Source organism: Brachypodium distachyon, chromosome 1 (assembly GCF_000005505.3).
Source record: "Brachypodium distachyon strain Bd21 chromosome 1, Brachypodium_distachyon_v3.0, whole genome shotgun sequence".
Classification (NCBI taxonomy): domain Eukaryota; kingdom Viridiplantae; phylum Streptophyta; class Magnoliopsida; order Poales; family Poaceae; genus Brachypodium; species Brachypodium distachyon.
This window is the reverse complement of record NC_016131.3, coordinates 55,616,494-55,644,349: the sequence shown is the minus strand read 5'-3', so window position 1 is coordinate 55,644,349 and position 27,856 is coordinate 55,616,494. Positions and strand designations below refer to the sequence as shown.

Sequence of the window (27,856 nt, the reverse complement as noted above, 5' to 3'; positions counted from 1 at the left end):
CCTAGGTATTATACTCCAACAGTACACCATGAGCTAACATAGTACACCACCATGCAACAAACACTCCACAGTACACCATGAGACTAACATAGTACACCACCATGCAACAAACAGAGATCAAGAAAACTTCTTGCTAGTTATTATACTTCAGCTAATTAACAGAGGACAAAAACGGTGCAATCCATAATGACATAACGATACAAGCTTAGTTTACTCTAGTGGATTGAACCAATTATCAATCATGTCTTAGGATTTCCTGGCCACAGATTACACAAGTAAGCAAAATATCAGATTTCGGCAAATTAAGACAGAGCAGCCATTCAATTTAAAAACAGTGAATAACCAGTAAAGCTAGGTGTGCATTGTGAGATTATTGCACTCCTCTCGACGTGCAAGTGCATCCAAATCAACACCGTCAGAGACAGTTTTTTTCTCAGCATGTGCATTCCCATCAGCACAAGGTAAAAGGAACAAAATGCTTCTTCCCAAATCTACCAGGTCCTAGAACAGCCTCATCTATATCATCAATGCTGCACCAGAAAGGTGGTTGTGGTATCAATCTTCACCTCAGGTATAAGTATGTAAAAGGAGCAATGCTGACAATACCTTGCTATGTTGCTGTAAATAAGTCAAATGCTGACAATAAGCTATGTTCCTATGCCGCACCATAGGACAGCCAAACTGCAAACCCTCACCTTATCCACCTCGGCGCCCTCCTGCTCCAGCGACGCTGTGCCTCCAGATCCAGGACGGCCGCTGGCTGCAGCGAGGAGGACGACAGCAGAGGCGGCTGCATAAGCTTCGGCGGCGGGTCGGGATGCACGAGGCAGTACAGGACGTGCACCACCTCATGCATCGTCGGCCGGTCCGTCGACTGCGTCTCTGTCTGCAACGCCAGCTGGAACACCGCGACCGGAGGATGCGAGAGGAGGGGGGAGGACCGGATGAGGGGTGCGGGGTGGCTCGCGGACGTACCAGGCGGACGGACGACGGAAACAATCCTGGCAATCCAGACGACGATGCGGTCGTCGGCGCCGTCAATGCAGAGAGGCAGGAAGCTGGTTGGCTTGGCGATGCAGAGAGAGGAAGGAGGCGCAGGAGGTGGACTTGGCCCGGAAAGAAAAGGCCGGCCCAAAAAACGGACGAAAACCAACTACTGCTTTTATTATTAGGTACAGAAGTACAGCTCCTACTTGTTTTTTTTTAAAAAAAACAGAGTATTTTTAGAAAAACAGAGTTTGTTGTTGGGCAGGGGCACGCCTTCTTCGTCTACGAGCCGTGGGGCAAGGCCGCCGACGAGCTGCTCCGAGTCCTGCGGCAGTTCGTGTATGGCACGCGCGGCGGCGCGACGCTCACCGCCGGCTGATCTGTAGCGGATGAGTACTCCACGCGGGCCGCCCTGTCCATAACCAGGGCCGTCCCTAGGGAACAAGGCCGCCAGACTTGCCTGGGCCGCTTGTTTGGTGCAGCCCAATTCGTGCATCTGAATTTTTCTAAATCTATCGCTGCCTCCGTTCCGTAATAAGTTCTAGATTTGTATGAAGTCACCTTCTTAAAGTTTGATCGAGATTATAGGAAAATAAACCAACATGAAGTCTTAACTGCTCCTTGGCATTAGAGTTTTTTATTCAGAAACCGGTCCTGGATCCGAAACTTATCCAATGAGATGCCCCTGAACCTAAAGTTCAGACTCCAGAATCATGAGCCCATCCAGAAATACACATTGCATCTCTCGAGTCGAACATTTACATATCTTTTTGTTTCCAAAACGCCCATTAGTGGCATAACGGAATAGCAGTCTGTAAGTTGAACATTTGTATTTCCCGAGGTGATTTACAGTCAAAGACAGAGCGAAAGAAGAAACACGACCATTCATGTGTCATCAAAGATTTTTTTTTTCAAACCGGAGTCTGAAGACTCAATCCATTGATCAAGAAGAAATAAATTGGCCAGTTAATTAAACGGAAAAACCGAGCGAAAACCGTTACAATGTTCATGGCGCAAATAAAAAGACCGCACACAGACACGCTGGCCGACCCGGCCACGCACTCCACGCGCTACAAAAAGGAGATTTATTAAAGGAGACAGAAATAAGCTCATCAAAGATTTATTTGCCTGGATACAACGCATACAATCAAACTGCATCAACACGCAGCAGCAGCAAGATGAGATGCAAACGCCATCTCCCCGGCGAACACAAAGGAGATCAACATCACAACAACCAAACCCTCTTGCCTACCTGAAAGGAACAACAAACTACCAAGAGCCAAGAAGTGACTAGAGCCAAGAAGTGAGAATGGGGGAACTCCATGCGAGACGACAGCCTGATCTCCTCCTACAGCTCAGGGAAGAATGGCATCATCATCCTGGCTTTCAGAGATGATGCTTCTACAAAGCTACTTATACCCTCCCAAATATCCAGATGCCCTTTCAGAGGCTCAAAGCTCCGTTACCTGACCTGCTCTGGAACTTGTCATCTGGGTCTTCAGCTTTGAACGGTGTCCTTCAACGACCGGGATCGCGTGCATTGAACCTGGACACCTTCCAGTGCCTTTTGCTCGATCGTGTGGTGGTAGGAGTTGCCATCAGTGCCCCCAACTTTTCTCCTGGCTTTATGCGGCCTGCCCATACAGTCACGCGGAATGACACAACTAGCCCATTGGGTTGCACAGATTCTCTGATGGAAAATGCCAGATTAGGTAGCATCGTTTGTGGGCATGGTTGCTAAATGTATCTGTGTCACTACTTGCTGTCATCTGGTGATTCCTTTCGTTACATAATTTTGTCGAAATATTACGTTTTTAAAAAATAAATATATATAAGAATTATGAAACCTAGTGAGGAAGTAATAAACACTGCTGGACATGCAAGCTCCACCGACTACCGACATGCGGAAAAGTTGAATGGCACATGGTACCACTGCACCACGGGGTGGATGCCGTCGGTCGCCTCGGAGGAGATTGGTGCTAGTCAATGCTTAAGCAACAGCATGCATCATTACATTAAAGGTAATCTTGGTACAGGTTCTTCCTGGCCTTGAATGGACGGATGTAAAAGTAATAATAACTGGGCTTGTACAGTAGGCTTGTGTCAGAAAGCAATGAAGCATGCATGCATGGTGATGGGATGCATATTTTAATGCAGGTTCGTCACATGCATGTATGGATGGGTGTTTAAGTTTTATTCTAATTTTAAACGTCTGAATCTTTTGAAGCACGTATATCTATTTGAATCTTCATGTTCCGAATGGTGAGATCTTGAAAACAAGACCGATACTGAATATATTTTGACAATTTGAATTTTAAAAATTCAAACTCTTTTGATTATTTTGGTGAAACTGTAATGAAACATATTGATATTTCATTATTATTATTTTGCCTTTTTTCAATTACACTAAGATTTCACAACATACGTATTCCATTGAGGTTACAAAATTAAAAAAAATCAAAATATATTCAATAATGGTCTTATTTTAAATACCATGCCACAAGAAAAACTTAGGTCCAAACAACTGTAAATTGGATTTTTGGTTCAAAAGTTTTTGAGTTTTTAAATTCAAAAGGATTGATGTATTCTTGCGAGAAAAAGATTGATGTCTTCTCGCGAGAAGGTAGTTGCAGGTGCACGCATGCTGGAGAGAGAGAGGTGCATGAAGAGAGGGAGAGAGAGAGAGAGAGGGGAGAGAGGGGGGGAGGGAGGGAGCGAGATTGAGGCTGGTCCGCTGGTGTCACGCATGATGGAGAGAAAGGAATTGAGAAACAATTCTGTACCACGCAACTAGGGTAGGGGAGATTAGCCCCGTCCAAATCACCTTGCATTAGCGAATAGCGCAGCATTGAATTTGGGTCAGACATCTGGCATCTTTTTGGATCCAACGGGAGCTACCCCTGGTGCACTGGTACCACTGAGCTCTCCATCTGCGGGTGATAAGGAATTTGCATGCAACCACCCTTGCTCCATCACCTCCATGAGCTTTTTTGCGATTCGGAGCTGCAAATCTAGCTGAGTAGTGCCGTCAACAAAGGCCAAGATTCCCTTAGCTCTCTAGCTAGCTCCGTCTAACCTAGGCTGCATCACGGCTAGGTGCACTGCCCAGGTTCATCAATCCAGCGGCCAAGAGGTGTCCACAGGAGGAAACAAGCTTGTTGCGACTAGATATTTCGTCTAGACTTATAAATAGCTGCCGCCGATGCGCTCATCATCTGCAGCCATATTAAACAAGTGAAGTTGGTCCACAGAACATGAACAGGAGTCTTAGACTCCTAGCTTTGGTTGGTTGTCACCTGGAGTTCTCCTCAAATCACTTCAGTAGCTAGCTAGCTTGTGACTCATTGTTACATTGTCACTGTTTTATAAGTGTGCTTGGGGCAGAGAGTTATGCATAGTGAAGTGTTTGGGGGAATTCTAGGTCACAATCAGCATTTTCGGTAGGTTTGCAAGTGCTTGTGCTTTCAAAATTATAATGCTAGGTCTAATAGTGAATCACGTTTGGTGATGTCCGGAGTTTCCCGCAGACACTTCACGAGTGCCTATTTTCATGGGTTGTTGTGAAGTGTTTGGGGAACTCTTGGTTCTACCAAGCTTTTAGTCGTGATGCCACTCAAAACTTGAACATGCATGAGACCTATACAAACCACACTTGCCTTTGCCAAGAGTTTCTACCAATTAAGCACTTCATGTGGCACTATTAATTTCGAGGCCTGGCATTGAGTGTTTGGGGAAACTCTTGGTGTCACCAAGTATTTAGTAGATGTTGGTCACACAACACAAGTGATATATTGATTGATGGCAGATCATGTTTGGTATTATCATGAATTCCCTACAAGCACTTCACAAGAAGCTATTCCTAGGGCTATTGTGAAGTGTTTGGGGGAACTCTTGATGTCACCAAGCTTCCATTTGTAGATGTTTCTCTCAAGCCAAAAGAGATACATCAGCCGGCATCGGACCACGTTTGGTATTACCATGAGTTCCCTGCAAGCACTTCACGAGGCCCAATTATGATGGCTACTGTGAAGTGTTTGGGGGAACTCTTGGTGTCACCAAGCTTACACAAATAAAAAGAGATACATCGGCCGATGGCAGATGACATTTGGTATTACCATGAGTTCCTGGCAAGCACTTCACGAGGCCCAATTCTAAGGACTAATGTGAAGTGTTTGGGGGAGCTTTTGGTGTCATCACCAAGCTTTCGCAAGCAAAAGGAGATTCGTTGGCCAACGACAGACCATGTTTGGTATTACCATGAGTTCCTTGCAAGTCACTTCACGAGGCACTATCCTAAGGGCTATTGTGAAATGTTTGGGGGAACTCTTGGTGTTACCAAGCTTTCACAAACAAAAGAGATACATTGGCCAGCGACAGACCATTTTTGGTATTACCATGAGTTCCTTTGCAAGCATTTCACGTACGAGGCACTATCCCAAGGGCTATTGTGAAGTGTTTGGGGGAACTCTTGGTGTCACCAAGATTTCACAAACAAAAAGAGATACATTGGCTACCGACAGGTCATGTTTGGTACTGCCATGAATTCCCTGCAAGCACTTCCATGAGGACTGTCCCAAGGGCTACTGTGAAGTGTTTGGGGAAACTCTTGGTAATGTCACAAACGAAAGGAGATACCTCGCCCGGTGGCAAACCACATTTGGTGCTACCATGAGTTCACTGCAAGCATTTCACGAGGCACTGTTCCGAGGGCTAGTGTGAAGTGTTTGGGGAAAATCTTGGTGTCACCATTCTTTTTGTCAAACGATCGATGCTCATCAAACTTGAGAGACAAACGGTAAAAAACGGTTGGTATTATCTTCCAACAAGCACTTCATAAGGTATGTATTCATAATGATGTCAGGGGTAACCGTGAGTTGTTTAGGGTTAACTTTGGGTGCCTCCAAATCAACTGACTAATGTTTGATCGAGCACATTAAATAAATATTCAAGCACTTGAATATTTACTTGAATATTTACGTGAGTAGCATGATACTTAATGTCAACCACTTCATCATATGACACCAACAAAACAACTGTTGATGAGTTTAGGTGCAATGTGAAGTGTCTGGAACAACTCATGGTGACCACCAGGCCAACATTTGTGAGGGGTTTAAAAAATAAGTATCACTACTACAGAAAACCCCATCCGTGATCCCCCTCTAGTGGCGGTTAAAACGGACCAAAAAACACACCGCCACTGGAGGCCTCTCGAGGCATCCACGAGGACTACCAGTGGCGGTACCGCCACTGGTGCTACACCAGCAGTGATTTGTTTCGGTGAACAAAATCACCGCCACTACTGCTGTATCACCGCCACTGGCGCTGCTCGTGGATGCCCCATATGTTAGCAATGGCGGGCACCTGAAAAAACCGCCATTGGTGAGTCCGCACCTGATGGGTTAGCTACTCGGCCAACCGTGACCTTCCCTTGACCGCTGCAGCACCAAACTGATCGCGTTTCGTACTCCAGCGGCCTGGGAAGTCACTGTTGACTGGTTAGCCATCGATAGGATGGACGGCCGAATCCATTTTATGTTGGTCAGATCGTTTGTAAACAAGCGAGGTGGGACTAAATTTCTCAACAGTGGCGGTTGTTTCTTTGTCACTGCCACTGGCTGTCTTCCATTTAAATGACCGCCACTGGTGAGTCGGCACGTTATGGGACTACCCGGTCAACAGTGATCTTTCCTTAGCCGCTGGAGCACCAAACTGATCGCGTTTGGTACTCCAGCACAAGGGGAAGACACTGTTGACTGGATAGCCACCGATAGGATGGGCGACCGAATCCCTTTTATGCTGGTCAGATCGTTTGTAAACAAGCGAGGTGAGACTAAAGTTGGGGAACTGGTGGGAGATCACCAGTGGCGGGTATAATCTTACCCGCCACTGGTGAGGCCTCCAGTGGCGGTTTATTTGTCCGCCCGCCGCTGGAGGTCACCAGTGGCGTTATTCAGTTTGCCCGCCACTGGAGACCTCACTATATATAACCCCTGTGCGAGCCCGAAGCTGTTCGAGCTCGCGCATCTGTTTTCGACCAGCTGCGGCTCTGCTTCTCACCGGTGGCGAAGCCCTGCCAAAATTTGATGGCGGCGGCCGGAAGGTAGCTCTCCCCCCCTTCTCCTCCCTCTTCCTCTCCCTTCTTCCTCCTCCTATTCTTCTCCAATTTTGCAAAATGGCCATTAATGGTGCCTTGGTCGCCAGCGGGAAATTCGGCCCCGATCTCTCTCTGGCGGCTCTCCCGGGCTGCCCCCGCTGTCTCTCAAGCTCCCCCTCACCCTAGTGATGATCCTCCCTCTCTCTCTTGCTTTAATTTTGCTCGGATGAGCTCCCTCTCTCTCTAGATCTCTCTCTCTAGCTCTCTTTCTCTGCAGCTCTCTCTCTAGCTCTCTCTCTATATATAGCTGGTATGGAGGAGCTTAGCCCCTGGGGGTTAGCCCTAGGGTTAAGCTTAACCTCGGGACCGGTGTACGTGCATGTTCAAACATATTAAATGTGTATTGACACTGGCCTTCGTGCCGTGTATTTATTATGTGATGTGATACCGGCCGTCGTGCCGATGTGGATGGGGTAATTTGTTTTTGATGCAGGCATCGAATTTCGTAGTGCAAAATGCTATTTTTTTAGCAAAGGTCATGCCGAAATTTTTCATTTTTGTCGAGCAAGCTGATTTGTTTATTTAAAAAAAAATTATTGTGTAGCTCGATGGGCCGTGCTTGGATGTACGACGACAGGTTACGTGTTGAGTGGATAGAGCGGCTGAAGACTTTTATTGATGCCGGCGTGGAAGATATGCATAGGAAAGGGGGTGATAAGATGTGTTGTCCCTGTGTGAGATGTCGGAACAGCAAGCTATACGAGGCAGAGGATGTGGAGAGGCACTTGCTCATGCGGGGATTTGTGTCAGGTTATTCAAGGTGGACTTCTCACGGGGAGGATGGCATTGAAGCCGATGGCGGCATTGAGATGGAAAACAAGGAGTCTGACGACCAGCCTGGTGAAGAAGCATACCGTGGCCTGGATCCAGTACAGGACGTTCCAACCGGCAGGATGGTTGAAATGCTGGACGATCAGCATCTGCAGAATCAGTTGGATGACCCCGAGGATGAGAGGGTGTCCCGTAAGTTCGAGAAGCTGAGGGAGGATGCCGAGACACCGTTATATGAAAATGCCGGCGTGGATAACAGTGTGCTAGAAGTAACGCTCGAGCTTTTGCGTATAAAGGCAAAATACAACATCGTGGACTCTGGATTCACGGAGATTCTAAGTTACCTACGTACGGTATTTCCTCCGGGCAACAAGTTGGCTAAGAGCACGTACGAGGCGAAGAAAGTTACATGCCCACTCGGGTTAGAGGTCATCAGATACCATGCTTGTCCGCTGGACTGCATCATATATAAGGGCGACTACAAAGACATGCACAGCTGTCCAGTATGCAAAACATCCCGATGCAAACCTGCGTGTTACAGTCTGAGCAAAGCCGAGCTGCATAAAATGTGTGAGTGTCTCCATGGCATCAAAGTTCCATCGAACTACTCATCCAGCATCAAGAAACTCGTTGACATGAAGAGCCACAAGCTGGTTGGCATGAAGTCTCATGACTGCCACGTGATTCTCACGCAGCTACTTCCGGTTGCAATAAGAGGCTGCATGGAGCCATGGGTGAGAGAGACGGTCATGAAGCTCTGTGACTTCTTCGACACGATCGGCCAGAAGTCCATCACGGTGGTTCGTTGCTTGCAACTGAGGGACGCAATGATACATATATTGTGCGAATGTGAGATGTTCTTTCCCCCAACGTTCTTCGACATTATGGTCCATCTGATTCTCCACGTCACCGATGAGATCTTGTTGTTAGGGCCATCGTTCCTGCACAACATGTTTGGGCCCGAACGGTACAACGGGGTGCTGAAGCGATATGTTCGTAACAGAGGGCGTCCCGAAAGAAGCATCATGGAAGGCTATCATGCAGAAGAGTGCGTTGAGTTCTGCACTGATTGGTTGGTGGACCGCAAACCCATAGGGGTCCCCGAATCACGACATAAGGGGAAGCTAGAAGGTGAAGGTGGGCTTGGCCGGAAGGAGCTTGATGTGCATGCCCGACAAAGAATGGACGACTTTATAAGAGCACACACAATGGTGCTGCAACTCACGCCAGAGGTCGAGCCGTTCATCGACATGCACATCGAAGAACTTCGAAACCTCAACCCTAACAGGAATGATGATTGGATCCAGCAAAAACACAATTCTACATTCGCCATGTGGCTGAAGGATCTTTGGTATCCGAGGGCTGCGGCGAATGAAGATAAGAAGATTGTCCAGAAGTTGTCACGGCTTCCCGACCGCAACGTCGTGACATACTAGTCATACGCAATGAATGGGTATACGTACTACACCAAGGCTCAAGACCGTAAGAGTACGTACCAAAACAACGGTATAGTGCTCGTAGCTGAGACGGGGACCGACAGCGAAGGCCAGACTGAAGCATACTACGGCGTGGTCGAAGAGATCTGGGAGCTTGACTACACCTTCACCACCATCGCCATGTTTTGCATCAGATGGGCTTGCGATGTCAGGCATGAAGATCATAGGTTCACAACAATGATTCTGCCAAAAGAGTTTCCTCGTCATCAGGTGAACGTCAAAAGAATCTCGGCACTGCATGAACCATGGCAGTTTGCTTCCAAATGCAAACAAGTCTTCTTCGTAGAAGACCCGAAAGCGAAAAACCGCGTAGTCATGAGAAGAGATAAAAGGAGCATCGTTGGGGTCGACGGAGTAACTTCACAACAAGACTATGAAGGTTTTCCCGATCCCACGACCAGGCAAGAAGAAGAGGTGGCAAGATGAACGATCCAGACAAGAAAGAAGTCAAAATTACCCACACAAGACGGGGCCTACGCCAGAAGCAGCCACGATGAGATCCAAACGTATAAGAGGAAAGAGAAGACAACAAAGAAGAAAGACAAGATTGTCCAATAGTTCACTATTTGTGTAATTTTCAATGTAATTTGAATTCTAACAAAGTTCGAATCTTAACTTGTTCAAATTTGAAAACAAATGCCGTAAATTTGTTCGCTATGCTCGTTGATGATTTTCAATGTAATTTCAATTCTAACGAGGTTCGAATCTTAACTTGTTCAAATTTGAAAACAAATTTATAAAAGTTTTTAAGCCCGCCCAGGTCAACTAGGCTGTTCGGGTTCGGGCCCAGCCAGGCGAACCCGGGAGCAGCCTACTACCTACTAGGCCAGAGCGGACACGAGCCCACGAGGTAGTTATCCGAGCCCACAAGGAACAGTACAGGCACCGGGCCGACAGGCCAGGCGAGGAGCACAGGAGACAGGCGAGATGATTAATAGGAAGCTGATGGGAGAAGGGAGGAAAGCTTATATGCTGGTCGAACCGCATGTAAACTAGCGAGGTGGGACTAAACTCCCACCTCTCCTCGCGCGGAGCCCGCAGAAGGACACCAGTGGCGGTTATTACAAGGAAGACCGCCACTGGAAGGGGACCAGTGGCGGTTATTACTAGGAAAACCGCCACTGGACGGAACAGCAGTGGCGGTGATTTCCGTGAAACCCGCCACTGTTGCGTTCTACCAGAAAAGGAGGCAAAAAAGTTTTTTAGCCCGCCCGGTCAACTAGGCTGTTTCAGGTTCGGGCCCAGCCAAGCGAACCCGGGAGCTGCCTACTACCTACTAGGCCAGAAGAGCACGGACCCATAGGGTTATAATCCGTGCCCACCAGTGCACACAGAGGGTACCGGGCCCACAGGCCAGGCGAACGGGAGTAGAGGAGAGAGCGGCATTTGTTTTTATTCGGAATCTACAAAGGTAAGGGGAGGAAGCTATTTATGCTGGTCGAACCGCTCGTAAACTAGCGAGGTGGGACTAAACTCCCACCTCGCCTCTTCTGGCAGCCCGCAGAAGGGGATCCAGTGGCAGTGATTACAGGTAAACCCGCCACCGGAAGCATCCACCAGTGGCGGTGATTTTGCTGAAACCCGCCACTGGTGTCTGCTACAGGACTTGGGATTTCTCAAATCTTCTCCAACTCACTAGTGGCGGTTATTTTCTTGAAACCCGCCACTGGTAATTATTTCAGAATGCACTATTATAATCCTATTATATTCTCTGCGTTCCCAAAAAATATAACAGTTGTACTTGTGGGTGTATAGTAATATTGTTTGTTCCTAATACTAGTTTTAGACATTAATTCATAGTATTTCATACAAATTTATGTGATTATGTGTGGCTTTGTTGCTAATTTAATTCCATAAAATTCAATTTTCATCAAAATGAGCTGAAACTTGGCATGGGAACACCTCTCAGTCCAATGAATCCACATGGAAAAAATCAAGCCCAAAGTTGTTATAATGTTACCATTTGGATGTTGGCTTAGAAGGTATCAGAGATATCTACCTAGATGATCCCAATATGTTATTCTTATGGGTTTCATTTGGAATTTTGACACTAAACTTCATATACAGGCATATTGTTGTGTGAGTAGCCTCCATGCCAAATATCAGATCATTCTGAGCAATTTTGTAATTTATAACAATTTTTAACCATAGTAAACACTACAAAAGCATAAATACTTGAATTTCAGCAATGGATTTAGCATTGAAATATTTAGTGAGACAAGAAATAATCATTATACACTTGAAAGTACAGGTGGCATAATTTTCAGAGAGACACAGAATATGATAAGAATATAATACTAGAGCCAAGATAATAGCCAGTGACGGGAATATCCAATACCACCGCCACTGGTGCGTGTAACAGGGATGTGGCTAACCCTCACTTCTGTTGCAATTACCAGTGGCGGGGATTTCACATACATGCCACTGGTGGTTCAACAATGTCGGGTATCCGGAAATACCCGCCACCGGTGGTTTCCCGCCACCGGTGGTTTCCCGCACCGGTAACCCTAGGAAGGGTCTCCAGTGGCGGGTATCCGCGAAATACCCGCCACTGGAAACCCTCCCCATATATATTACAGGGGGAGACTTCACGAAATTTTTATATCCAAGACGCACGTCTTTCTCACAGACCAGCAGCGCTCATCCCTGAAACCCTAGGCGAAGCCCTGCCGGATTCGAGCGTCGCCGCCGCCGCCGCTGCCGCAGCCCTCCCTCGCCGAAACCCTAGCCGCCGCCACCACCATGTTTGAGTCGCAGAAGGGCACGAGCGCGGGGTCGCAACGGACGACGAGGAGCAGGAAGCCCCTCGCCCCGCAGGCCCCCCCGCCGGCCGCCGGATCCGGCAGCCCCACCTTGCCGCCGCCCGACCCGCATCGCCGGGGGCATGGCCGGGCCGCCTCGACGCCGCCGCCTCCACCAGCCGCCTCCGCCCTCGGCCGGGTCTCCGTTGCCCCGACCGTCTCCGTCGTCGTGACCCCCGCTCCCGCGGACCCCACGGCCGCGACCCCCGCGGCCGCCGACCCTGCCCCGACCGACGCCGCCACCACCATGCCCGCTACCCCGACTCCTCCGCCGGCTGACGAAGCCCCTGTCCCGGTGAGTCAAATTAGTTCTATAGTTAATTAGGGTTGAATCTTGCTGTTTTCTTAATTAGGATTGAATCTTATTGTTTATGTTTACTTAGTGTTTAAATATTGTTGTTTATGTTTACTGTTTAGTTCTATAGTTAGTTAGGGTTGAATCTTGCTGGGTTTTTTTAATTAGGGTTGTTGTTTATGTTTAGTAGCCGTTTAAATATTGTTGTTTATGGTTAAGTATTGATGTTATTGCTGTTTATGGTTTAATGATACGTGCATGTGATCCAGACCATCGTGTCGGTTGATACGAGGAATGTGGGCCCGGCCATCATGCTGGGTCGTTGAGAAGGGTCCGGCCATCGTGCCGAGGGGGTATATGTGGGTGGGAGTTTTTTTTATGCAGGTATAACATTCGGGTAGACTCATTTGTTGTTTTACAGCAATGGTCATGCCGAAATTTTCTTGTTTTACAGCATAGGTCATGCCGAATTTTTCTGTTTTTTTAAATTACTTTTATAAGTGTTGGATAGGAAGCTCAGGCTCGCGTTGAAGAGGGGGCATATTCCTCGGGCTCGGAAATTGCCATGAGTGAGGAGCAGCTGTTCCTGGAAGGAGCCGAGGAGCAGCTGCTCCTTGGAGGAAGCCCAGGCTACGGAGGCAACTACTCAGTTGAAGTCCAAACCCATTGTTGGCCGAAAGTAGAAGGTTGGCGATTGAATACCTCACTTAATTCATCTTGAAGCACAGAGACTGCCATTTCGTATTGATATTGTATCATCTACAGTAAGTTGTTTTCAATTCGCGTGAATACATAAATCTTTCTCCGTCGGAAGACATGCTTGTTATATTATTTGGCTAATACAATGTGCGTCTTTTTGTGAAACAGCGGCCATTGGGTGACAATCGACATCTGCCTCGATATGGAAGGGGTCACATATTTTGATCCACTAAGACACAAGGGGAATGAACCACAACGCGACTTTGAGCCCATCAAATATGTCATCGACTCAGCCTATCGCGACGCGGTGAAATGGTACGGGATGACTGGCTTCAGCCGCAATCCTGACGCTCCTCTCAGGCACAATTTCAACTTCCCCTGCGAGCAACAGCCTCAAGGATCCGTCTACTGCGGTTACTACTGCGCGCACACTATTCAGCAGTTCATCAACGACTTCCAGCCGAAGGGGAAGAAGACCTTCGAAGAAGTGAGGAATTGGTTTCTGGCCAACGCCGAGCTAGGGCACAACTCTAAAATTCTCGTGTACGAGATCCAAAAGGACATCGGCGAAATCCTCAACAAGGAGGTCCTCAAATCGAGCGGGGATTACTACGGCGGCGGGATTGTCGCCAAAAGTGGCTAAATTGTGTGGAATACTTTTATTTGTGGCTCATTCTTTCAAACACTTTGTATACACATGCATGTGACTTGAATGTTTAACTCGTGTGGAACTTTGTAATATATTTGCTGCTATTTATGTTTCTTTGGTGTTGTATATTGTGCTGCTGTTATTATCTGTGCTGTGCTGTATTCCTGCTATTTTTGTGCTACAGGAATATTTATTTTTATAAATAACTCATTTTTTTTCGGGAAAAAATAATACCAGTGGTGGTTAAGAACCACCGCCATTGAACACATAGCATTGGCGGTTAGGATGGACCGCCACTGGAAAATGTCCAGTGGCGGGTACTTCGCCCGCCACTGATGTACTCCACGCACTTTTCAGGTGGTGCCGGAGGGATTTACAGTGGCGGTTTGTGAATATTCGGTGGCGGGTATTTTATCCGCCATTGTTGATCTCAGAGCGGCAGTGGCGGGTATTTTACCCGCCACCGGTGCCGAAATCTCCAGTGACACAGAGTTGGTGGCGGGCGTGATCACCGCCACCAATCCCATTTTTTGACCGCCACTGGAAGGGTTTTCTGGAGTAGTGTATATTATAAAAATATATATCATGATGAATACTACCTAGAATCCAAAATGTTGGTATATTTTTCTATAAATTTGCTCAAATTTTAAAAGGTTTGAATTATAACAAAGTTATGGCTTCTTAAATTAGGAAAGGAGGGAGTACATCTGGGTAGGCCTGGCAATGGTTCGATAACTGAACTGAACCCAAACCAAATCCATCCGGATATTTTTTGCCAGCCAAGTTCAACCAAACCCACCGTGCATAGCTTCCAACCAAACCAAACCCCACTATGATGCTATCTCCAACTGAACCGAACAGGAACTTAAGTTACAACCCATTCTTCGTTATGGGTGCAGACCAGTTCTCACCCGTGAGATGTGGATCTCGGCCGTCTGGACCTGAACCGATCTCCACCTACACTGCAAACCTCGCCCCCATGCTCACCAACGGCCGCCGCCACTGCAACACCTCCTTGGTGAGTTGGTGTGGTCATCTTCCTCTCGCCACCAGCCCCGTTCAGCGCGGGCATCGCCGCCGGCGAGCCGGACGACGCGGCGGAGATCCGTGCAGCCGTCGCCCGCGCCGCCGGGATCCCGGTGCCGCGCCTCGACGGCGGCGAAGACGTTCGAACAGCTGGTCCGCCATAGCAGCCGCGCCTCGGGCTCCGACATCAGCACATGCGGGCCACCGGCCTGCGTCCCCATCTCCTTGCTGCGCGCCCGGCCCGCATCCATGTCTCCTCGCGGTGCGGCCACGAGGAGCGCGACGAGCTCGCGATCCGCCCACAGTTGGATCTCCCACGCGCCTGCTCCTCTCCTCTCCTCGCACTGCCGCCACCGCGTCCGCAGCTCGCCGACGACGAACCCCTTGCCGCCTCCTCCGTCCAGCAATCCGACGAACCATGAGAGAGCTCTAATCCTCGACAGCAAATCGGCGGAGCGCAGAAAGATCAGACTTCTGAGGAGGTGGTCAGCGCTGGCCTCGAGCCCTCGAGTGCGAGAAGCGTCGGGCGGCGTCGCCGCCCTCGTCTCCCCCCTCCCCTTCTCGGCGGCCACATCGAAAACTGCCCTTTTCTTTAGCGAATCGAGAACTGCCAGAACTGACTGTTTCCAGGAACCGGATAATACCCATGGGCTAAACCATTTTTAACTGGTTCATTTTAAAACTGGAACCAAACTGTTCCAATCTATTCATGCTTCACAACCAAACCAAACTAATCCATTCGGTGGCCCAGCCCCGTTTGCATCCGAACCAAGTCGGTCTAAATGAAAAACCAAACTATTCCAACCGGTTAAACCTAAACTATTGCCAGGCCTACATCTGGGTACTGAAGAAATTGTAGGACGACATGGTCGGAATAACATGTCTAGTGTTAGGCACCTCTAGTTTTTGTTGGCCGCACGCAAGCTTCAATCTCTAGCGATGACGATGCGAAAGGGGTGGAAGAAGGGTGTCGTTGTGGTGGCGACTAGGGTTTAGCGCTCGCGATTACCTCCGAGAAGACACGTGAATCAAATTTGTTTTCTGTGGTGCGAGAGATCTGTGAGACTGCATTTTTTTTCTTTCTTTTCTCGGCACAATACACAACTAGCATGCTGCAAAATGTAGTCCAATTTCAAACCATAATTTGATAGCTTATGATTTCCTTATTTCTTTGTTGAGGCCTAGATCATTTTTTTATAAGACAACACAATGTGTTATTATATTGCCAAGAAGGTTGAAACGAGTTCAGCCTGCAGAGTTCAAAGTAAATTGGATTTGAAGTTTCGTGCCACGGTAGAAACGTGTTGTGTCAGTGTTGTTAAAAAAATAATCCGAAGACTTCCCTTAGTTTGTTTAGTGATGAATATTGATTTTTAATCAAAATTCAAATGGGCATTCATCTTCTCTTCAAAAATAAACCCTGATCATCTTCTTTCTCACACGAAGCAAAATACGTCCATGTGTGTTGCACGTTGTAGCTCTCTGGCAGGCCCCGTCCCAACAGTAAAGATCGTGCCAGCTCACTTAGGCCCCCCTATTGGTAGTGGAATACCATTCGTAGTAGGGTAGAGTACGTGACAGATTTATTGGCCTATCATTGTCTCACTGTGGAATCTGGATTTTAAGCGAGCATCGCAGTAAGACAGGGACGAAAGATATGCATGACAAAGTGGCTACGCAAATTGGATGACAAAGTGACTAATTTAAAGTGGAATCAGAGCATAAAGTCTATGCAAATTGGAGACGGTATACGTGCACTAATTCCTGCCAACAGATCGAGCTGTATACCAGTATAAAAAAAAACTTCCATTGCTTGCTTGGCCATTGCTACTTGAAGAAGAGATCAAGCAGTACAATTAAACGAAGAGATCGAGCTCGATCGAGCCGACCAATGGCATCAATGCCAGCTCCCTTCACTCATCCGGACGACGCAGCGCCGTACGTCGTGGAGGACTGCGGGCCCGACCTGCAGGTGCTGAGCGACGACACCGTCGTCCGTCCCCCGCCGCCGCCCATCCCGCCCAACGACGACGACCTCGTCGAGTGGAAGGACGCCGTCTACGACGCCGGCCGCGGCCTCGGCCTCCGCATGTACAGGCCTTGCCGCAGCATCGCGGCGGCCGTCAAAGAAGAAGACGAGGAGAAGAAGCCGCTGCTGCCGATCTTGGTGTACTTCCACGGCGGCGGCTTCTGCGTGGGCTCCTACGCCTGGCCCAAGACCCACGCCGTCTGCCTCCGCCTCGCCGCCGACCTCCCCGCCGTCGTGCTCTCCTTCGACTACCGCCTCGGGCCAGAACACCGCGTCCCCGCCGCCCACGACGACGCCGCCGCCGCCCTCCTCTGGCTCCTCGACCAGCTCCAATCCTCCTCGGACCCGTGGCTCCACGTCTCAGCCGTCGATGCACACAAGGTGTTCGTCTCCGGGACGTCGGCCGGGGGCGGCCTGGCGCACCACATGGCCGTGCGGTTCGGCACGGCGGCGGGGCTCTCGCCGGCCATCGCCATCGAAGGGTACATCCTGCTGATGCCGGGGTTCTTCTCGGGGCAGCCGACGCGGTCGGAGCTGGAGACGCCGGAGACGGCGTGGCTGACGCGGGACATGTTCGACCGGTTCTTCCGGCTCGGGATGCCCGCGGGGGCCACCAGGGTTCGGCCCGAACAGCCCGAGCCTCGGGCCCGTGCAAGTGGGCCGGATGCTCGTCGTCGTCGCGGGCCGGGATCTGTTCAGGGACGCCAACGTGGAGTACGCGGAGCGGTTGAAGGCCATGGGGAAAGACGTCGAGCTCGTCGTCTTCCCCGGCGAGGAGCACGGCTTCTTCGGTGCCTCGGACGCTTCCGACGGCGAGGTAGTGAGGCTCATCAAGCGTTTCGTTGAGCGGGATCATCCGTGATGGGTCTACCGGCCGGTCCGAGTGTTCTTATGTTGTCGCTCCGTCTCATATTAACTCACAAAATATCACAAAATATTACATGTATCTAAATGTTTTTTTATATAAATACATTCATATTTGGACAAATTTGAGTCACTTAATATGTGACGGAGGGAGTAGTACTCTCTCCGTCCTGAAATAAATGACGTGGATTTGCATTGAAATACATGTCTCTTATTTCAGGACGCGGAAGTGCTACTATTAACTATACGTATGTATATCGTGCCATTTCTAAAGACGAAATTTAAATCTTTAAGTTCAGAAATAAAGATGAAATGTTCGTATCGATCAAAAGACGAAAAGAAAAATCATATAGTTTCATTTGGGGTTCTACGATAAATTTACGTTCTGGATTGAACACGAACGTCTCAATCTCATTCTGTCCGATAAATATTGAATTTCGTGTCTATAAATGTTTCCTTGAGTCAGGAACTGTTGTTTTGAAAGTGGGAATGTACAAAAAAAATGCCATATGTTGGAGACGTAGTGCTATATAAACGTGCAAATTTTCAAGTTAATAATCAAATTCATTTGGAAAAAATTAAAAATAGAAATCTACGACTAAATAGTGTAAAACAGTGAAGGTCTAGTACCGATGCTGGATTTATTCTTTTGCTGCCACCAAACACAACTGAGTTTGGACTTCAAAGTTTACACATATCTAACACAATTGATTTTGCTGCCACCAAACATCACTTCTCTAACATATCTAATTTTAGAGAAACGTGTGAAGTTTTTCGATGGAGTTTGTACTGTAGATGTGATTTTCACCGGATACGCCGCCAACTTGTTTAATCGGCTCGGTTGATAGAGATCGATTGCCTCAAAAATTTATTGGAAAGACTTACGACTCATTTGGCTACCATCATTTGATCCTGCAATCTTCGATTTCAATTTGGATTTCAGAAGTCAATTCGTCTGGCTAGCATGGAATTGAGTGCAGGAAATCTATATGAAATTTTATGGAATCACACTTGCACACAAGGGTGACTTGACCGGGGCAACCCATTTCGTCCGTATGCGTCTGCTTCTGCCCGCCCAACACTTATACACAAGGGTGACTTGACCGGGGCAACCCATTTCGTCCTGATGCGTCTGCTTCTGCCGGCGGACAAAACACATGGCCCAACGCGATGACCCATTTTCTAGCCTGTCCATTTTGTTGTCCCCTTGGACCCAAATTTGGGCCTGGATTGCGTCTTTCGTCCTACAATCCATTTGCCGGACGAACATTATTTTGATACGTAGAATTCAAATCCCGTGAGATGAAAACTCTAGAATTCAAATCCTGTCAGATGAAATCGTATCACGTATGAAATAAAATTAAGAGTAAAATACACCATTAGTCCATGGACTCGGCAGAAATGAACACTTTAGTCCACGAACTCGGAAAACGCACACTTAAACCCCTAAACTGGGACTACTGTGTCACTTTAGTCCAAAAACGGTTCGTCAAGACTTAAATACGCCACGTGGCCACCACGTCAGTTTCGGCCAAGACCGTGGGCAGTTACTCGATTTTCTCAGGATTTTTTTGCAAAATCACCATGCCCGAACTGCGCCCATAACAGGGATCCTGGGGCCCTGAGAACCGCACCGTTGCAGCCGCCGCCTCGCCTAAGGTTGCTATCATTTCCACAATGCTCAATTTTGATGAGAGGACGCAGGTGAAGGGGTCACCCAAGCTGACGTGACGGCCACGTGGCGAGATTAAATCTCGCCGAACCGTTTTTGACTAAAGTGACACACTAGTCCCGGTTTAGGGATTTAAGCGTGTGTTTTTCGAGTTCGTAGTAGATTAAAGTGTTCATTTTTACTGAGTTTTTTACTGAGTTCATCGACTAATTGTGTATTTACACTAAAATTAATTAAGTGCTACCAAACGTGGGCGGCCCAAACGTAGTCCTCGGTAGTTGGATTTGGATTGGACTGACATGCATGAACGTGCGACTTTCATTTTCTCGGTGGTTGGATTGGACTGACATAAACGTGTGACTTTCATTCTCTCCGATAACAACAAGCCATTAAGTATGCATAAAATTATGCATAAATGCACGAGGCATTTTTACTCGAGACAGGGCACCACGAAACGAAGAACAGACAGCACACCCAAACGGCACCTCGTACGCGCAGCTGCAGCGCAATGGCGTCCTCGGCTGATCCGCACGTCGTGGAGGACTGCCGCGGCATGCTGCAGGTGCTCAGCGACGGCACCGTCGCGCGCTTCGAGCCGCCGCCCATCCCCGCCGGCGACGACGACGGGCGCGTGGAGTGGAAGGACGCCGTGTACGACGCCGGCCGCGGCCTCGGCCTCCGCATGTACAAGCCCGCCGCGGCCGAGAAGAAGCTCCCCGTGCTCGTCTACTTCCATGGCGGGGGATTCTGCGTGGGCTCCTACGCGTGGCCCAACTTCCACGCCGGCTGCCTCCGCCTCGCCGCCGAGCTCCCCGCCGTCGTACTCTCCTTCGACTACCGCCTCGCCCCCGAGCACCGCTTCCCCGCCGCCCACGACGACGCCGCCACCGCCCTCCTTTGGCTCCGCGACCAGCTCGCCTCTGGCACCACCAACCCGTGGCTCGCCGACGCGGCGGACGCACGCAGGGTGTTCGTGTCCGGAGAGTCGGCCGGCGGCAACCTCACGCACCACCTGGCCCTCCGCTTCGGCAGCACCCCGGGGCTGCTCGACCCCATAAACATCGCCGGGTACGTCATGCTGATGCCGGGGTTCCTCTCGGAGCGGCGGACGCGGTCGGAGCTGGAGTCCCCGGCGACGGCGTTCCTGACCAGGGACATGTGCGACACGCTCTCCCGCCTCTTCCTGCCCGCCGGAGCCGACAAGGACCACCCGCTGATCAACCCGCTGGGGCCGGAGAGCCCGAGCCTGGACCCGCTACTGGACGTTCCGGTGCTCGTGGTGGCGGCCGAGCGCGACTTGCTGCGGGACAAGAACGTGGAGTACGCGGAGCGGCTCAGGGCGTTGGCCGCCGCGGGGAAGGGGAAGAAGAAGGAGGAGGAGAACGTGGAGCTCGTCGTGTTCCCCGGCGAGGAGCACGCCTTCTTCGGGGTCAAGCCGGAGTCCGAGGCCGCCGGCGAGGTTGTCCGGCTCATCGGGCGGTTGGTAGCTAGGTCGTCGGTCAGCCGAATGAGTTGAGCCGTCCAGTCGTCCGTCCGTTGGGCCATTGGGTGGAAGTGGAGGTCGTCAGATTCCACTCCTTTTTTACCTCTCTGCATACAATAATTGATCGAACACGATTTGCTGATTTGCCATTTGCAGCCAGACATTGCTCGGAATTTGCTACAGAAAAGGTGAATAAAGCCAATTTGCTTTTTGCGAAAATGACATTTTAGAGAGTGATAAACAATGCAACTACAATCCTGGTACTAGCAGGTTTCATTTAGGAGTGATAAACAAAGCAACCTAATTCTTAAGGTTCAATAGAATATTGAATAGCTCTAAATCGAGAAGGCACGGGCTTCTCAATGTTCTACTACTGTACTGTAATTCTTAAGGTTCAATAGAATATTGAGAAATGGCGGGTCTAAATTCTTCAACGGCATGTGTTACGAGATCCGGATAAACAATAATTAAAGAAACCAGTTGAAACAGTGACCAATCCCGTGTTTCATAATTGCATATCACCAAACAAGGACTGGACTATAATGTAATCATTTCTGTCTTGTTAATTTGCTACAAGGTTCTCCTCATTTAAATTTTAAACAGGACTACCACATCGAACGAGTCCAACTATCGAACTGTTCTCATTTGCCAATTGTCTGATTAATCATCGCAAGAACAGGAAAAAAAAAACTACTGGTATGTAAGAGCTAGGGCACTGCCGGCTTGGTGCGTAACTCTTTGGCTCTCACTCAGGTGGTAGCTGGAGGAGTTCACGGATACCTTCACATACCTGCCCATAAATCACCACAAACATGTAAGAGCTAGGGCAGAGTGGCATATAAATGTAAGGAGATGATGCCAGGGGTGTATCATTTATCTCATCTAGTATTCCATAAAGGGAACATATAGTTTTGTTGTACATACCAACTTGATCTGTGCTTTTATGCTCGCGATGAGGTGTGTGTACTCATCTATTTGTCTGCAAAAACATGCAAAGTTTGCAGCATTAACATGTGAATGAATGTTAACTGCAGAGTCAAGAGCATCAAAAGAAGATAACTACAGAGTCAAGACTCAAAGAGCATCAAAGAAGAAGGGCCATGTTAAAGCATAAAAGTAAAAATTGTAACAAGCTGTGGATGATATTACAGGGAACCCAACCATAGCAAGAATAACAAGACCAGGCAGGTGGCGAGTGGCGGCGCTCTACGGTAGAAACTTCAGTGGACTATATATACTATCTCCATTCAGGCTTTTATTCAATTGCAGAACTAGATGTTGATGCTTCTATTCTATTAGATTAGATCCAGGCAATCAGTACAGGCAGGTCAACCTATTTCTCCCAAGTTCCCAGCATCAACAATGACTATCACCGTGGTACAAGTACCTGGCAACCAAGCATGCCAGCCTTACATATCCCACGCACAGAATAGACAGGATTGAGCCCTTACTGGTATAACCAGGCTTATACAGCGATAAGCATAAACACATTAAAGAGTTGAAACATCTATTATAATATAGAAATGGTATCAGCTACAAGTGAGTTGAAACATCTATTATAATATATAAATGGTATCAGCTACAAGTGAAGTTCATCACTCTACGGTCTGAAGTGTCAATAACAACACTTTATAGTGCTAACAAATGCTTTCTCTTAATAAAAAAAACTGTCTGGAATATTACATGCAGACCAGTAGCATGCCAGAATCAGCTTTAGCTTTGTACAATACCCGTAATAGCTTATGTCAAATAAGAGAGATCTATTCTGCATTTCACGCTTGACGGCTGAGCGAGCATTAAACTCCAACAACAATATATGGATAATAGGTGAAAATCAAACTCTGTAAAAAACTAAGAGCCAGTACATGGCTCGAATATCATCTCTTTGACTCTGATAAGTGTTCCTTGCTCACAAGGAAAATCAATTGAACCAGAATTTCCACCACAAGTATAGTAACAAGGGAAAACAAAATAGATGATCTCTATGCTAACTGTGTTTAACAGAAGCATAAAACATCAGAATTTCCCTCAACCATCCACAACCCTTTTGCATATCTACAACAAAAAATAATGCTGCAGGGAAGCAAGATCTCATATTCAAATGCTGGAATTGAGTTACCTGGCCAACCTTGCCTCTCTCACAGATATAAACTGCAATGCTTCTTGCCAAGTAAATTCCACATGAAAACCTAGACCAATATCCACAAAAATGTGCCTCGTATCTGGCCTGTGGTAATCATCACAGAAAAGAAACTAAATCTCAACACTTAAAGAAATCTGACTAGGTGTGAATCCTCTCTTCCAAATAGGCAATTTTTGTTAGTACTTTATAGTAATGCAGCGGTCTGCAACTATTTGAACTTTAATGCGAAGCTAACAGCTTGTTGAAGAATGGTAATTAAGATGCATTTCAAATAAAGAAGCAGCATAAGGATTTGTGATGGAAGCAAAATGAAAGTCATCTGCAAAGTGCAAACGCATTTTTATGTCTATCCTAGTGCAGAAGCTCCATCAAACACAAAGCTACTCCAATTGAAATAAATGATCACCACACCCACATAATTTGATTGAGTAATGCTGATGTAGTGTCTAATGGCCCCTAAATGGTGATGATAAACATCAGAGCAAAGCCATAAGAACTTCAGATTATTATTTCGCTTGGACAGGGGGAGTGAGGGGCAAAGGGATGTTTACACTTCTGCCTGCATGTACACCTCTGATCCAAGATTGACCATGGAGCGCATGCTGGTTACACCATTCTTTTCCAAATTCTCAATGTTCATCTTCAAATCCAAGCTGCCATCATCCAACAAAAAGTTCTATCAGAAGACCGAGCAAACAAATTTGAACAGTTAGAAGTGAGAGACCAAAGTGTTTAACACATGGGTGAAGACAGGGAGTAGTAACTTACAAAGTCTTCTGCTGATGGAACAAGGTATCACGCTGGGCAATGGCATTTAAGAGGTCGGGCTTGAGTCGGCGGTCGACAAAATCCTCGAACTTCTTCACCTTCTCCTGCCGGAGCCGCGCCTCCACTGCAGCCATAGCCATAGCACCTGCCGGTTTCCTTTGGGATTTGTGAACTGTGAGATATTATCTTGCCGTGCCAGACAACGTGTGCAGCCGATTCCTGTGTCATTTGCAATGAAAATGAAATCTTAAGCTCTGTTTGGTTGCAAGAAATGGAACTGATCCATGGATTTGAGGTGTAAATTCCAATTCAACCTAAAATGGAAATATGCTATGATTGCAATTCTGTTGTTTTGTTAACCATTGGAATTGCTTGGTGGAATCCATTCATCTTTTTCCGGTCAAAAAAAAAATTCCATTCATCTTGGCAATTACAATTCCTAATTGGATGCACAAATAGTTGCTTGTTTAAAATTTAGACATATATGAGAGAACGATGTTATGCACCTTCCTTTTCGATGAACTCGAAGAATTAATAGTTACACACTTATTCATTTCTTTACGATAATAGATGCATATTTTTATCACTTAAAAATCCAAAACAATGTAGTTACCAATGAATTCCAGACTAATATTTTGCACCGACAACAACACAATAATATACAGCATCAACAAGTACATGAACACGAACCATCACCTGCACGGTGCATATAAGAAGGTGCATAGTTCAATGTTCCAGCCAAGGTAAAAGTTCATATTTAAACTCTATATAGAGATATAGTCCAGAACAAAACTATCGCTTAAAAGAGTTAAATCTAAAGACCATTTCGACTTGGTCCAGCTACACATACTCACGGGCGGAGGACCCGGTAGGGCAAGGTAGGGCGGTCGCCCTACCTTGATTTTTGCCTCAGTTACGAATTGGGGTGATTAAGGAGATGAAACGGGGGGCTAAAGGGCGTAATTCATTCGTGAGGTGATGGGAGGAGAAACGGCCGGGAACGAGAGAATCCGAGAGATCAACCTGGTGGCGAGCGCTTGCGCGAGGAGGAAGACGAGCGACGGAGCAGGGGCGCTCGTCAGTGGGATGGGGAGGGAGGGGTGGCGGCGCTAGCTCGAGGAGGGAGACGAGCTACGGGGCTGGGGCGCTCGGCATCGGTAAGGGGAGGGAGGGGTGGCCGCGCTCGCTCGTTGAGGAAGACGAGCGACGGAGCGACGGGGTTGGGGCGGTCGGCAGCGAGACGGGCCAGGGCCGAGGGTTGCCGAGGAAAAAAAAAAGTCTCGTGGTGAATTGGTGATAGTCGTAAAGCTCTCTGCAGTTTGCATTCAAGCAAGATGACTCTCTTTATTTTCATGCAAACTATAATAGCGCTACAGTTAATAAGGTCGACTGACTATTTGATATACACATATTCACAACACATTTGAAGAACAAATTTTATCAGAAACTGTATGTTGAGAAAAAATCTGTTTATTATGTCAAATATCTATGGTGTGTTTATATATCAGATGTCAAGTTTTAAACAAAAGTTTTAAATCTGAGTTGATAGTATAAAAGCCGTTGGATCAGTATCTGAACGTCATCCCTACTCTCCTCTCTCCAAAGTTCGCTCTGTATCTTGAAGCACAATCTAAATCCAATAGCTAAAAAATCTACTTATCCCTAAATAAAAATCAGATGACTTGGATCTAACAAATCCGAATATCGATTTGATCTTTTAAGTATGTAAGTATAGAGATATTTCTAGATATAAAAATATAACTATATACTTACTCTTATAAAGTCCTGACTTTATAATCAACCTTTATGTGTTTTACTCTCGTGTGAAACATACGATTCTTTAAAAGGTACATGTCAACAAGATTATTACACAGTTTATACTTGTATGTGCTGCGACCTTATACTTGCATGGGACGTAGAAAATATAAGAGAAAACATTTCAAATATCAAGTGAATCCCAAAAAACAAAACAAATCTATGTATTGAAATATTAAATGTTTCAAAAACAACGTTAAACACATTAAAATGCATTTTTGAATGAAATAATATTGAATGTTATATTTGTGCTATACAAATTTGCACTACTTCAAAATATTTTCATCTTTCGCCCATACACATACTTGAAGAAGTTGAGTGATCACGGGAATTTTGTATAACTATGCAGAACAGTTTTACTGGCAAAGAAGATAACACAAGGGAACAACAGTAGCAGAGAAAAAAAAATCCTGCCCAAAAATGATTTATTTTTTCATGCAGATTACCTAAACCTTGATACGGTGACACCCAGATTTTCCCTAAAGCTCCAAATCGATATGAAGGCAGCATGGAATCAGAGTTCTTACTGCCGAGAACGTGATTTGGGGTTTAAAAGAGATTGGCCAATTTCTAGGGTTCCCAAGGGAAGGTCAGTAGAGCCGCCATAGGGGTGTGGAAGAGAGGAGCCATGGGAGGGATAGGTAGAGCCGCCATGGAAGGAGAGGGGTCATGGGTGGAGGAGGCGGAGCTCACCTGCAGGCTGCGTCGCAGGTAACATATATGCAGAGATCAAATTTCGGCCCAGATGGAGGGCCGGACCGAGGAAACGGGCCAAACAGCTCGCACGTGCGCGCCCAGGCCCAGGACCAGCCCATACCGTGCGGAATTTGACCGTGTTTGCATTTCCAGATTTCCAGCTCGAAGTGTATCCAAACGCTGGTTGCAGTCGGCCGATTCTAATTCCAGAATTTCAAGTTGAACTCTTGCAAACAAAAGAAGCTTACAAAAATACAAAAAACCTAAAGAGGCCACTCAGAGGAAATAGAAGGGATTACTCTCGTGGCAAGATCAGCCCTAAGTGTCGAGCACTCACATAAGCCCAAAAGTTTGCCTCCTGCTTGATTTTTGCTACAATGAAAGCCGGCAAAGTTAAAGCATTGCTGAAGACACATGCATTTCTCTCCATCCGCAGCTCCCGAACCAGAAGCATGATAATTAAAGTTGCCATTTAGCAACGGAAATTTGTAACAGAATCTAGAAACTGACAAGTTGCTGATGATCGGTCTGACATGAGATTCTGTGCTAAGAGCCAATTGGAACATTTAATACACCAAGATTATGAAACCAGCCGTGCAGCAGAGGCAGGTTTCCTCAAAGAAATTGTCTTTTGGGTTCGTCTAGGTAAGTACCTTGGCAGATCCATGTTTTCAATATTAGACGGAGACAAACACACTTCAGTACTACTTCTTTTTTAATAATTTGTATTAACAAAAAGAATTTCGAAGTGAACCGTGCCCCACCCAAACACACGGCTCGATGCGGCAGAGCCAGAATTTTTTTAGATAATCATGCTTCTGGCGGAGCCAGAAATTGCTCACGCCTCAGGCTTCCAAGACAATTGACAAAAATTTGGACACAATTCAATTATTCGGTTTCCAAGACAAATGAGTCATCTTTCTCTTACTCATGTTGTGCTACTGTAAAATTAAATTGAAACAACAACAAATTACGGAAGGGTAATAAGATCAAACAACAGGGTATTGAGAGAGAAAAGAGGGAGCAACAGAGGGAGGCAGGGGGGCTACCGCTTGGGGATTTCAGTATTTGGGGGCAGAGGCAGACGGTCGCCTGTCGGGGTAAAGAGACGGTCGCCGGTCGGGGCAGAGGCGGACGGCGAGTTCCTGACGCCCAGCCCAGCGTCTGCTGACGCCTGACGAGACGAGCTGGGACGAGTTCCTGACCTAGCACTAGCAGGCGGCGGGACGGGGCAGCGGGCGCTGGGCAGCCGGCCAGCAGCGGGGGAGGCAAGGCTGGGAGGAGGCGGACAGAGGGAGGCAGCCAGGGCCTAGGCGGCCAGCAGCCCACGTCCGGCGGCGGAGCTCCGTGCGCTTCCTCTCTGGCTCTGTCGACGTCTCCCCCTCTCCCCCTCTCCGTGCGCTCCCTCGTAACGTGCGTTCTTCGGCCAAGGCGAACCTGGGCTGGCAGACTGGGCTAAGCCCAGGCTGGTAGCCTGTGACTTTCCAGGCCGAACCGTTTTTTTTCCC

At 47.6% G+C, this 27,856-nt stretch overlaps 3 protein-coding genes, 3 non-coding genes and 1 pseudogene across 7 annotated transcripts; 5 read left to right on the top strand and 2 right to left on the bottom strand.

Annotated features, from left to right (window-relative positions):
- Positions 1-115: 115 nt before the first annotated feature.
- Positions 116-12,458, bottom strand: LOC106865693. The gene is made up of 3 exons (XM_014896302.2): positions 12,132-12,458; positions 696-1,153; positions 116-530 (listed from the first exon to the last, which is right to left on the bottom strand). The coding sequence occupies exons 1-3, from the start codon at positions 12,456-12,458 to the stop codon at positions 452-454; spliced, it is 864 nt and encodes a 287-aa protein (XP_014751788.1). The 3' UTR covers positions 116-451.
- Positions 4,804-4,889, top strand: MIR395O (microRNA MIR395o). The gene has a single exon (NR_126968.1). It is a non-coding gene; the product is annotated as a microRNA MIR395o (primary transcript).
- Positions 4,945-5,065, top strand: MIR395B (microRNA MIR395b). The gene has a single exon (NR_126864.1). It is a non-coding gene; the product is annotated as a microRNA MIR395b (primary transcript).
- MIR395M (microRNA MIR395m) lies at positions 5,373-5,467 on the top strand. The gene has a single exon (NR_126939.1). It is a non-coding gene; the product is annotated as a microRNA MIR395m (primary transcript).
- A 4,146-nt stretch (positions 12,459-16,604) lies between the features above and the next one.
- On the top strand, positions 16,605-17,897 carry LOC100830999 (annotated as a pseudogene).
- A 1,948-nt stretch (positions 17,898-19,845) lies between these two features.
- On the top strand, positions 19,846-21,148 carry LOC100830690 (probable carboxylesterase 15). Its single transcript, XM_003561350.4, has one exon. The coding sequence runs from the start codon at positions 19,859-19,861 to the stop codon at positions 20,957-20,959; it is 1,101 nt and encodes a 366-aa protein (XP_003561398.3). The 5' UTR covers positions 19,846-19,858; the 3' UTR covers positions 20,960-21,148.
- Positions 21,149-21,406: 258 nt separating this feature from the next.
- Positions 21,407-27,749, bottom strand: LOC100833112 (protein UXT homolog). 2 transcript variants are annotated; one of them, XM_010230051.3, is made up of 6 exons: positions 27,398-27,749; positions 23,838-24,056; positions 23,621-23,722; positions 23,046-23,153; positions 21,851-21,905; positions 21,407-21,716 (listed from the first exon to the last, which is right to left on the bottom strand). In XM_010230051.3, exons 2-6 carry the CDS (start codon positions 23,975-23,977, stop codon positions 21,672-21,674), a joined length of 450 nt encoding a protein of 149 aa, XP_010228353.1. In that variant the 5' UTR covers positions 23,978-24,056; positions 27,398-27,749; the 3' UTR covers positions 21,407-21,671. The 2 variants fall into 2 exon arrangements, with proteins under 2 accessions (XP_010228353.1, XP_003557562.1); XM_003557514.4 differs by lacking the exon at positions 27,398-27,749 and adding an exon at positions 24,861-25,102.
- Positions 27,750-27,856: the final 107 nt, after the last annotated feature.